Below are 12,669 nucleotides of genomic sequence, written 5' to 3'. Positions count from 1 at the left end.
GCACTGTAGGGTTCTATGATCTATGAACTCCCTCCTCCCCCAGTGGTCTACTCCTTATTCCTAAGTTCGTATGCATTAACTTTGTGTCACACTCACATGTCCTGAAGAGACTTGACTCTGTTCATCTCAAGTGTCGAAACTGCTTGATGACGGTGCTGGGTCCCTAAAACATGAAAAGAAATGCAAAACTGTATTATTCTTTGTGCTATCTTTAAAATTGACTTCCTGAACTAAAAAGGATGGCTGCTACAAATCGCATGACCAAGGGATTGAGATTCCAGACCACAAGCTGGAAGCTACAAGAGCGGAAGAATTCTCTCAGTCTGTGGAATCTCTTATTTTGCAGACTTCTTCTAATCACAATACCAGGGGACCCACGGATCGAAACTCGTCACGCCTGCGGAGCTCATAGACTCATCTCACAACTGGGGCTGTTCAGATTTATTTCAAAAGGGGACCATTGAAGAAACAAAGACATGTCATTTGCATCCAATAAGCTCACCATTCTAGTGGAATCAGGGGATCTACCTAGACCATGGCTGGCTGACACCAGACACTCAAAATGGGAGGGTACCTCTTTTGCCAGCTAATAACTGGAACATTAGGCTAATAACCGGAACATGAGGCCGCAGCTGGAGTACTGTGTGCAGTTTTGGTCGCCGCACTTGCGCAAGGATATTTTGGCCTTGGAGGGAGCGCAGAGGAGGTTTACTAGGCTGATACCAGTGATGAGGGGGTTGGACTATGAAGAGACTAAATAGACTGGGTCTGTACTCAGAGTTTAGAAGGCTGAGGGGGGAATCTTATAGAGACATATAAGATAATGAAGGGGATGGATAGGGTAGATGTAGAGAGATTCTTCCCACTTCGAAAGGATAGCAGGACTAGAGGGCACAGCCTCAAGATAAGGGGGCGGGGGGGGGGGGGCAGTTTAGATCAGAGTTGAGGAGGAACTTCTTCACTCAAAGAGTGGTGAATCTCTGGAATTCTCTGCCCGTTGAAGTGGTGGAGGCTACCTTGCTAAATATATTTAAGTCACAGGTAGGTAGGTTTTTGACAGACAAGGGAATTAAGGGTTATGGGGAGAAAGCAGGAAAGCGGAACTGATCCACTTCAGATCAGCCATGATCTTATTGAATGGTGGGGCAGGCTCGAGGGGCTAGATGGCCTACTCCTGCTCCTATTTCTTATGATCTTACATTATCAGTCCTGAAATCAAAGCCTGTTCCAGTCAAACATTGAATTTAAAAGGTCACATGACTCAAGTGAGCATTTCGAAATTTTTTTGAGGACCGAGAAATCCTCAGACTGCTGTTTCAACACCAACAGGAAAATATTCCAGCAGACCGGATGAGCAAGTGGCTATTTACCATCTCTCAAGCCTGCTTGATTTTATAAGTCTCTGATTTTCTGCCAAATGGTTTAAACACCGACATTGCATTGAATCAGTGTCATTGTTTTCAGGACCGTTGTGTTACTATCTTCAACCTGAAAGCCATTGAGACTGAACTCTTTGCTATGAAGAAAGCCCTCTCTGGAGGTTGTCTTTGAAAAATCAGGTGAACCTGATTATGGTTCTTGTGCTATTACTATACATGGTTGTAAAACTCTTTTCTTTCTATTTCCCCCTTGTTGTATGTGTAGTGGAAAGTTGTGAACTTTCCTCCCCAGCGTTTTGAATGTGAAATAAACTAACCCTCCGAGTTAATCATAACATGAGTTTTCAGTGAGTTATTAATGAACTAGATCACAAAGCAAGGGTTTGAGAAAACGCTGTAGATTTTGAAAATAATTCAAAACGTCTTCTACTTATGGATAATTGGTGGGAGAAAGAAAGTACAGTTTGTCCGTTTCTCACCTGTCCGTAACAACAAGAGACTTCTCCATTTGGGCCTGTCCAAGATTGTTTATTTCCCATGTATTGGGCAGCAGCTTGCAAGTTCCAAGGTTGGCTTTTAGGCTGATTTATTTCTAAGTTTGGTTTGTCCAATGGTATAGATTCCTAGGTTCCACTGGAGGTACAGCGGCACAGTGCTTAGCGCTGCTGCCTCACAGCTCCCAGGAGCAACCCCGGTTCAATTCATGGGTTGGGTTACTGTCTTTGTGGAGTCTTCACATTAACCCATGTGTCTGCGTGGGTTTCCTCTTGGTGCTCTGGTTCCCTCCCACAGTCCAAAAGATGTGCTGGCCATGTTAAATTCTCCCTCAGTGTACTCAAACAAGTGCCGGAGTGTGGTGACTAGGGTATTTTCACAGTAACTTCATTGCAGTGTTAATGTAAGCCTACTTGTGACTGATAAATAAACTTTACTTTGTTCTCCCGTCACACTCTTTCTCCCACGTCCTACCCCAGTTTCTCATTCTCCCCTCCAACACCCAGTTTCTCATTCTCCCCCCCTACATGCCCATGCACTCACAGTTAATATTGAGTCTGACTCATCTTCAGTTCTGCAGCTGAATTACACAGACTTCAAATGTTAACTTTGTTGTTCTCTCTCTGCAGAAGCTGCCAAATCCACTGATCTCTTCCAGCATTTTCTAATTTTTATCTGAAGTTTCCAGTATCTGCAATATTTTATTCAAATGCACAGTAGGTTTGGCAGTCCCCGGTCTGAAGCCCCGAGGCCACAATTTGGCCAATTCTGACTTAATCAATGGAAAGGAAGGCAAATGAGAGCGAGTGACCCTGATTTTAAATCAGATGCAAATAAGTGAGACTGAGTGGGGGGGATGGTTGGATTTTGGGAGAGAAAAACAGGAGTCAAAAATGTAAACATATTTACAACCCTAATTCAGATTACAACTTGAACAAACAAAAAACACCACACCTTAAACTGTTTACTTTTGCACAGAGATTGATTGTCATTGACAATTATCTTGTAATTATAAGAGAACTAACATAGATAACTATGAGATAACTTCCTATGGCAGGTTCAAGGGGTAATAAATGGGTAATTGCAGCAATTTCACAGGAGGATAACGGAGTGATGTTTTACAAGACTAAGAACAACAGCATTGAAACGATGAAAGCGCTTTGTGATGTGTGGCCAGACACACATCACAAAAGAGCACTTACAACCGACCCACGACACCACACTTCCTCCCAGCCTCAGAAACCACTCATCTCATACGATCATGGATAGTTGCAGCATGAAAAGAAGTGTCTACATCAACCATCATATTGCCATTCATTCTAACCCCATTCGCCAGCAACTGGTTCCCAGCCGCATAGGTTCAGAAATTAAGAACATAAGAAATAGGAGCAGGAGTAGGCCATCCAGCCCTTCGAGCCTGCCCCGCCATTCAATAAGATCATGGCTGATCTGTCGCGGCTCAGTTCCACATTCCCGCCCTCTCCCCATAACCCTTAATCCCCTCTCTTATCAAAAACCCATCAACCCGCGTCTTAAAAATATTTAGCGAGGCAGCCTCCACCACCTCAACGGGCAGAGAATTCCAGAGATTCACCACCCTTTGAGTGAAGAAGTTCTTCCTCAACTCCGTTCTAAACCGCCCCCCCTTTAGCTTGAGGCTGTGCCCCCTAGTCCTACTGTCCTTTTTGAGCAGGAAGAGTCTCTCCATCTCTATCCTATCCATCCCATTCATCATCTTATACATCTCAATGAGATCTCCCCTCATTCTTCTAAACTCTAACGAGTACAAGCCTAGTTTATTCAGCCTCTTCTCATAGCTCAACCCCTTCAACTCCGGCATCAGCCTAGTAAACCTCCTCTGCACTCCCTCCAAGGCCAAAATATCCTTGCGCAAGTACGGCGCCCAAAACTGCGCACAGTACTCCAGCTGCGGCCTCACCAATGCCCTATACAGCCGCAGCAAGACCTCCCTACTTTTATATTCAATCCCCCTCGCTATGAAGGCCAGCATCCCATTCGCCTTCCTGACCACATGCTGCACCTGCAGGCTGGGTTTTTGCGACTCATGCACAAGGACCCCGAGGTCCCTCTGCACTGTCGCCTGCTGCAGTTTTTCGCCACGTAAGTAATAATCCTTCCCACCATTATTCCTACCAAAGTGGACCACCTCGCACTTGCCAACATTAAATTCCATTTGCCAGTTCCTGGCCCATTCACCCAGCCTATCTAGATCCTTCTGTTCAAATTCAAATACTTTTGTTTTTAATAACACCGTGAGAGTGTCTGTATCCTTCAGGCAGTGAGTTTCAGATTCCTATCATTCTCGATGTAAAAAACAAAATCTCCAGGTTCACATCAACCAGTGAATAGGGCCTATTTATCCACTCTATCGTCATCTTACACATTTCAATTAGTTCTCCCCTCATCTGTTCCAAACAAAATAACGTGAGTCTAATCCAATCTTTCATCGTAACTAAAGGTCTCTATTTTAGGCAACATTTACTCATCTTTTTGTAGTTTCTCTTGTGCAATCATAGCTTTCTGTTAAATATGCAGTTCTGACCAAAATATTTCACACGCCTCTGTTTTTTTGCAAATTTCAGATCTTCCTTCTCAGTATACCTCACAGATATTGCTTGTGGGTGAGATATATTCAATTACAATTGAGGCAAATGTCATGAAGAAGGTTAATCTGATGACAATCAGTCTTTGAAATAATCATTTCAAGTGTTAGTTTTTTGCAAAAATCACCTGAGAGAACTTCACTTCCATATTCAATGGCTCTGTTAATAAAGACAAGTCTTCCGTTTACCTTCTGGACCAGCTTCCAGCTGTCCAGCCACCATCAGGGATTTGGGAACAAGCACTCCAAGGTTCCCCCCCACCCCACTATCTCAACACCTTTCTGCATTCTCCCATTTAGTATCTATTCCAGTCATAAACCACCAAGTGAGTGGGTGGAATGAGTGACCCTGCTTCATCTCAGTCAACCGCAAGATTGAAATCAGGCTAGTTTACTAACCATGATGCCTTGAATAAGATTAAATACATTTAATACATGCCAAAAAGTTAAAGAAAATGCTTCATCATTTATAAATTAATAGAACTATCAAATGCAATTTGATAGAAACAAGAATAGAAAGAAATTTGATAGATTTGATAGCAATTTGGCAGAAGCAAAATAAATACTTACACTTTGGACACAGAGGGAACACACACAGCTGTCAAAGGGAACAAAGAAAGTTACAGCACAGGAACAGGCCCTTCAGCCCTCCAAGGCTGTACTGACCATGCCACCCCACTGAACTAAAAACCCCTACCCTTCCAGGGACCGTATCCCTCTATTCCCATCCTACTCCTGTATTTGTCAAGACATCCCTCAAAAGTCACTGTCTCTCACAGTCAATGTTGTGTAGAATCAGTTTAGTTCACTTGCCCTTGCTTTCCAGGCGTATCACTTCAGTCAGACCGGCGAGAAAAAAAAACAATGTGGGTGGAAATCAGCGGACTGTGGCAATCCCCGCATTTGGGTAATAGTCAACAAAATGTCTCATGGGCCTCACTCAGAACCCAGATGGGTCACGTGCCCCACACCACCACCCCCCCAGCTGCCCACCACACCTCTCCGCACCCCCCCCCCCCCCCCAGCTGCCCACCACTGATCTATCCCTTGGCTTCTGAACCTTCCTCAAATATATTACTGCGCACTTCTCCTGATGGAGCTCCACGTGCCACAGGTACATTCTGAGTCCAGTGCTTGCTTTGGCGTTATCAATTGTGTGGCCATTTTAACTATCATTGGTAAACCTCCCAATTGTAACCCCTGTGATTTAAGTTCAAATCATTGGTACTTAACACAAAACAAGTGAGCTAGATCTGAGCCCTGTGAAACCCCAGCCACTGCCCCTTACTTCCTGTCCCTGTGCCAATTCCAGAATAAAAAGTCTGACAACACCAGGTTTTAGTCCAACCGATTTATTTGATAGTAAATGCACAAGCTTTGGAGGTTTCCCTCTTCGTCACCTGGTGTTGTCAGACTTTTTACTGTACTCGTTAGAGTTTAGAAGAATGAGGGGAGATCTCATTGAGACGTATAAGATGATGAATGGGATGGATAGGATAGAGGTGGAGAGACTCTTCCCGCTCAGAAAGGATAGCAGGACTAGGGGGCACAGCCTCAAGATAAAGGGGGGGGTGGTTTAGAACAGAGTTGAGGAGGAACTTCTTCACTCAAAGGGTGGTGAATCTCTGGAATTCTCTGCCCGTTGAAGTGGTGGAGGCTGCCTCGCTAAATATTTTTAAGACGTGGGTTGATGGGTTTTGATAAGAGAGGGGATTAAGGGTTATGGGGAGAGGGCGGGAATGTGGAACTGAGCCACGACATATCAGCCATGATCTTATTGAATGGTGGGGCAGGCTCGAAGGGCTAGATGGCCTACTCCTGCTCCTATTTTCTTATGTTCTTACCCCAGTCCAACGCCAGCACATCCACATCACGACCAATTCCAGAAGGCCTTGGATATCAGGGCCTTTCACTTTTGAAAAGTTTGCCAAGGTGGAATCTCATCAAAATCATTGTTAAAATTCATATAGGCTCCCCCGGGACACCACCTCAAAAAAATCAATACTAAATCGGGCACAACCTCCCTTAACCAATCCAAGCTGATCCATGGGGATCCCTCTGAATGATAATTCCCTGTTTTCCATTTCTTTCCAATGACTGATCGGTCATTACTAAAGATACAAACAGTTCAGAGTAATTACACGTAATCCGATTCTGTCCCGAAGAGTCACGTTCAACTCACATCTCTGACCCCGTCCGTGGCTGGGATTTTCCAGTCCCGCTGCTGGATCATTGAGTTAAATGTGCTAATCACCGTGTCCTGCCTTATTTAACATAAAAAAAAGGAAAAATGTTGAGAAAACTCCGCCTGTCTGCTCGCCCCTCCGGCCAGAGAGAGAGAGAGAGAGAACTCCGCCACCAAACAGGCAATGGGCGAGATTCCGACAACGGAAATCTCCGTTGACCTCGGACGGGAATTTCCGGACTCGCCTGAGCCATGCCGTAAAATCCCGAATTCGATTCCAAAGTCTGACTCTGTTTCAGAGCCGAGGGGCGGTAAAAATGCCAGCTGGGCTTTCTGGTGAAGGTGGGAGGGGAGTGTTAGGTGGAACATAAGGAAAGGTCAAATGCTCTCATCAAATACCAAAAGGTGACACGGTGGGGAAATTAGTTGCAATTAAAAGGCAGATGATGCTGATAGGTGTTAAGGGCAACAATCAGAATAAAGGTCGGGTTCCATTCTCTCACCTCTCACTATTTCATTCTAAGGCACTGTCTCCTCCACAAATGTCATGAAGATTATTCTGACCACAACCATTATTTGAAATGCCCGCGTTGCGTTTGTGAAAGGAACCTCCCTTCCAGACACTGATTGGAAACACCACAGGAGCTCCACTCTCAACTGGAATCAAAGATGGGTGTTTGATCCTGCCCGGGTACACGGAGCTGCAGAGCGGGATGGCAGCCTGGATATTACCTGGGATTTATCGAGGGGATTTTCACACTAACTTCATCACAGTGTTAACTACTTGTGACAATAATAAATAAGTAACTCAATGGAGAGTTAGGGAATGAGGGAAGTAACTTCAACCCGCCGCCCCCCCCCTTTGATTTCCTTTTTTAAAATTTGATCCCTGTACTTCCTATACTTCCCTGGGCTATCCACTGCGTTGTGACTACCACAATCTTTCTTTTTTCTGTTTAATCTTCCCCTGTATTTTTCTTGACAATCATTGGTTTAAGTTTTATTTTAAAGTTGATTTATTACTGTCACAGATAAGCTTACATTAACATTGCAATGAAGTTACTGTGAAAATCCCCGGGGGGGGGGGGTCTAGATTTGGCAGTGCCATCCTTGTCCTTGGAGGGGACATTCTGCTCTGCAGCTAATGGATCTCTCTTATGAGTGAGATCCCACTGTTTTACCAGCGATTGATCCTTAAGCAGTCCTTTCCTGACCACCTCAGCCAAATCATTTCTTAATTTTTGTAAAATTTTCCTTCCCAGTTTAAAACGTTTACTCCTGATTTATCTCGTGTCCTTTTTCCATAATAATACCAAATATAAAAGTGAATTGTGGTCACTATCCCTGATTTGGGGATAGTGACCACAATTCACTTTTATATTTGGTATTATTATGGAAAAAGGACACGAGATAAATCAGGAGTAAACGTTTTAAACTGGGAAGGAAAATTTTACAAAAATTAAGAAATGATTTGGCTGAGGTGGTCAGGAAAGGACTGCTTAAGGATCAATCGCTGGTAAACAGTGGGATCTCACTCATAAGAGAGATCCCTTATGTCTCCAGAGCAGAAATTTGTCGACATTTATGTTCTTCTACCTCCCTCTCACGGCTTGGAAGGCTGTAGTATATTAGTAGTGTGACTACTGTTCTTTTATTCCTAAGCCCAATGCATAAACTCTCACTCGTCAGCCCGTTTATCATCCCATCTCACAGCTGTGATCGATTTTTTAAACCAATAATAGAACCCTACAGTGCAGAAAGAGGCCATTCGGCCCATCGAGTCTGCACCGAACACAATCCCACCCAGGTCCTATCCCATATCCCTACATATTTTACCCACTAATCCACACATCCCTGGACACTAAGGGGCAATTTCTTAGCACGGCCAATCAACCTAAAACGCACATTTTTGGACTGTGGGAGGAAACCCACACAGACACGAGGAGAACGTACAAACTCCACACAGATAGTGACCCGAGCCGGGAATCGAACCCAGGACCCTGAAGCTGTGAAGCAGCAGTGCTAACCACTGCGCTACCATGCCACCCATAATGTTACCTCTTTTTTGTCACCCATTTCCTGAAAACTCTATATCGAGGGATATTGAGCTGTCAGCTTTGCCCCTCGTTTAGCCAGTTTTCCGTTATAATAATGCCATCATGCTGCCAAGTGTCTGCGCCTTTAATTCATCTGCCTTGTTTGTATTTGCGTCAAAGTAAAAACAACTTCTCCTCACCCCCGTCAACTCCCTTTGCTGGAACACTTCTAACCCTCGTTTTTTTTTTGTCTTTCCGAATCCCTGACTACTTCACTAACTAACCTTGCCTTTCCGGATCTGAATCTCAGCCCGACTCTTTGGTCTCCTCTGCCCCACTAGTTTAAAACCTCCCCAAGGGAACTAGCAAAAGCCCCCGCCAGGATATGGGTCTCAGCCCTGCCCCAGGTGTAACCCGGGTTCCACCTTCCCCAGAACCGGCCTCAGAAACCTTACCTCCCGTCCCACCAACGCCCATGAGCCAATCCAGTTTGCAGTTACTGACAATAAACTCTCCGGATTACAGACATGGCCACGGATAGAATTCCCAGCGGGGACAAATTCAAGAAAATAGTAATGTTGCTCACTAAGTTCAGACTGGCCAGTCTCGCTTGAGCCAAGTGTCTCCTGAATACTAATGATGTGATGCAAAAATGAATAGAATTGAATTCGAGTTGTTAGTGTGAGGGGAAGATTGGGAGGGAAGCGGGGAGATGGTTGATCGAAAAGAAAATGCAAGTCATTCCTTTTATTCCAGCGCTGTTCTGAACCCACGCTGTTTTGTTTAAAATCCTTAATCAGCTTAGATCTGGCTTCTACTCACAAAATAAGAAGTCCAACAGGTTTATTTGGTAGCAACGCGCGTTTGCTACCAAATAAACCTGTTGGACTTTAACCTGGTGTTGAGAGACTTCTTGCTGTCTTTACCCCAGTCCAACACCGGCATCTCCACAGCAGGCAACTCACAACCCCTTTATTTAACCCAAATCCTGTATTCTGTGTAAGGGACCACACAAGGGCAGTAAAGAGAGTTGGCTTCTAAAGTGTTGGTAACCATAGGTGTTAGCGTGTCACTGACTGAAAGGTTAAATTCGTTTCCCTCGCTACTGAGACTGTTCGGGGAGACAGCGCCGGCACATGGACCCGAAGCAGAATGGGCAAGTGTGGGGCGGAAACTCTCTGCGGTAAAAGCGATTCACCCACACTCTCTTCCCCGGGTGATAGAACTCCTACAATGCAGAAGGAGACGATTCGGCCCATCGATTCCGCACCGACCACAATCACACTCAGCCCCGTAGCCCCATATATTGGTCCGGCTAGTCCCCCTGGCAATTTAGCATAGCCAATCAACCTGACTCGCACAATTCATTCATCCTAATGAAATACTGGTTTGTCTCCAAAGCAAATATATATTCATCAACACTGAAAGCAATAATCCGTCCCTTTGTCGAGAAGTGGATGGAGAGGTTAAATGACATTAAGATTTTTATTTCCCTATCTGAATAAGTATATTATAGATTTGCGTTCAAGTGGTTGACATCTACAGGTTAATGTCAGCGTTGCGTGTTACAGTATCTGTGAAATCATAGAACCCTACAGTGCAGAAAGAAGCCCTTCACATCTTTGGACTATGGGGGGAAAACCAGAGGAAACCCACGCAGACTCGAGGAGAACATGCAGCCTCCACACAGACAGCACCCGAGCCGGGAATCGAACCCAGAACCCTGGAGCTGTAAAGCAGCCGTGCGAACCACTGTGCTGCCCATAATGCTACTTTTTTTTGTCACCCATTTCCTGAAAACTCTATATCGAGGGATATTGAGCTGCCAGCTTTGTCCCTCGTTTAGCCAGTTTTCCGTTATAATAATGCCATCATGCTGCCAAGTGTCTGCGCCCTTAATTCATCTGCCTTGTTTGTATTTGCGTCAAAGTAAAAACAACTTCTCCTCACCCCCGTCAACTCCCTTTGCTGGAACACTTCTAACCCTCGTTTTTTTTTGTCTTTCCGAATCCCTGACTACTTCACTAATTAACCTTGCCTTTCCTGATCTGAATCTCAGCCCGACTCTTTGGTCTCCTCTGCCCCACTAGTTTAAAACCTCCCCAAGGGAACTAGCAAAAGCCCCCGCCAGGATAAGGGTCTCAGCCCTGCCCCAGGTGTAACCCGGGTTCCACCTTCCCCAGAACCGGCCTCAGAAACCTTACCTCCCGTCCCACCAACGCCCATGAGCCAATCCAGTTTGCAGTTACTGACAATAAACTCTCCAGATTACAGACATGGCCACGGATAGAATTCCCAGCGGGGACAAATTCAAGAAAATAGTAATGTTGCTCACTAAGTTCAGACTGGCCAGTCTCGCTTGAGCCAAGTGTCTCCTGAATACTAATGATGTGATACAAAAATAAATAGAATTGAATTCGAGTTGTTAGTGTGAGGGGAAGTGAATGGACAACGTGCCAAACTGGCATCAAACTTAATCACTGACTGAGCTGCTGCAGTGTTTAGAAAAAGGCATTTGTGTAACTCATCGAGATCACTTGAAAAAGTAACTTTCAAAGTGTACCCTTCTGTCTGTTCATGGACCAAAATGGCAGATTTCTGATCTCAGTCAGAACTATTAGATGATCAACAGAACATTATCGGGGGTGGGGGCGGAGGAGTAGGTCCATTGATTCCTCAGCAGGACACTATCTTTCACGGCCTGCTGGTGAATGTAGAGACAAGTTCCATCCTTGGCAAAACCAAATCCCAGCTAAGACACCCCCAGATAACAGCCATCACTGTAAAAGGAACTTCGTTCCATTGTAACTAATGGAATCAAGGCGAGGATGGAGTTCATAACAGAGCCTTAATCCAAAACAGGAATAAACAATCCTGGGATATAATGAAATAACTAATTTGTATAGAACTGCAAAAATGTTTTATTCTGCACTGTTTGCAATTTATAGACATGTAGACTTGCAATGTTTTAATTGAGATTTTTATGAATAAGGTATATTTTTGAAAAAAAAATCCTGGGATATAACGGGTCGGGATTGTATTCAGTTTGGTTTCTTTTGTGTGTTCAACGTGTTGGAAATGGTGACATCGCCCTTAATGAATAAGCTAACATTTTGTCAAACGTTTAAAACCACAAAACAACAGAGCAATCTGAAACATGGAAGATTGGTGTTTAGATGGTAGGCGAATTAAAATGTCCACACCACAGAAAAAGTTTCAGGAAATTATAATCCGGAAAAGCAGACAAATTTAAGAACTTGTACAAAATGTTGGGTTTCCAATCAAACGCAGAGAAATTCCAGTGTGCGTGTTATTTAACACACAAAGCCTCCAGACGGTCAGCATTTCAGGAACAAAGTATGACAAAAATTTTTGTTTTTATACAGACTGGAGCAGTTGGCATTTTTTCTGGGAATAAAAGCGGTGAAAAAAAAACTGCGACAAAAAGATTTGACAACAACATCTGTGGAGGGGAGAATAGAACTATGATGTCAGAACGACTGAGATTCTCCAGCATTTTATGTTTTGGTTTCAGATTTCTGCATCCGCGGCACTTTATTTTTAAATTTAGAACATCTGCAACATTGGAAATGTTTAAAAACCGTAATCAAGGAGCGCCAGTAACTGGCGCACAATCACCAATATTCAACACAGTAGTTCTTTCGAAAATATTTGTTCCCAGATGTGGGAATTTCAAACGCAAAAAAGCGTTTGCTTTCTCAACAGCCAAGGACAACAGTTGATTAAAGAATTTCAGTGGAGAAGGAGCATGGTGGATTACTTGGTAGTTTAAGGATACTGTCATATCACAAGGGACTAAGTGGATAAGGATTATATTCACTGGAATTTAGAAGAGCGAGTGGTGATCTCACAGCAACGTATAAAACTCTGACAGGATTAGGCAGGGCAGATTCAGAAGCGATGTTCCCGATGGTGGGGGAGTCCAGAAGT

At 44.2% G+C, this 12,669-nt stretch overlaps 1 protein-coding gene across 1 annotated transcript in view; it reads right to left on the bottom strand.

Annotated features, from left to right (window-relative positions):
* LOC145337463 (uncharacterized) overlaps positions 1 to 5,091 on the bottom strand; it is a 93,308-nt gene extending 88,217 nt beyond the window's left edge. The window contains exons 1-2 of the mRNA XM_080182244.1: positions 5,068 to 5,091; positions 97 to 163 (exon numbers count right to left, since the gene is read on the bottom strand). Of these exons, the coding sequence (XP_080038370.1) occupies positions 97 to 125 (29 nt within the window). The 5' untranslated portion in view covers positions 126 to 163; positions 5,068 to 5,091. The remainder of the gene's footprint in view (positions 1 to 96; positions 164 to 5,067) is intronic.
* Positions 5,092 to 12,669: the final 7,578 nt, after the last annotated feature.

The sequence above is a fragment of the Carcharhinus amblyrhynchos genome, unplaced genomic scaffold (genome assembly GCF_965287045.1).
Source record: "Carcharhinus amblyrhynchos unplaced genomic scaffold, sCarAmb.v2.hapA scaffold_49, whole genome shotgun sequence".
Lineage (NCBI taxonomy): Eukaryota > Metazoa > Chordata > Chondrichthyes > Carcharhiniformes > Carcharhinidae > Carcharhinus > Carcharhinus amblyrhynchos.
The sequence above is the reverse complement of the archived record's forward strand: the minus strand, read 5'-3'. Positions and strand labels throughout refer to the sequence as shown.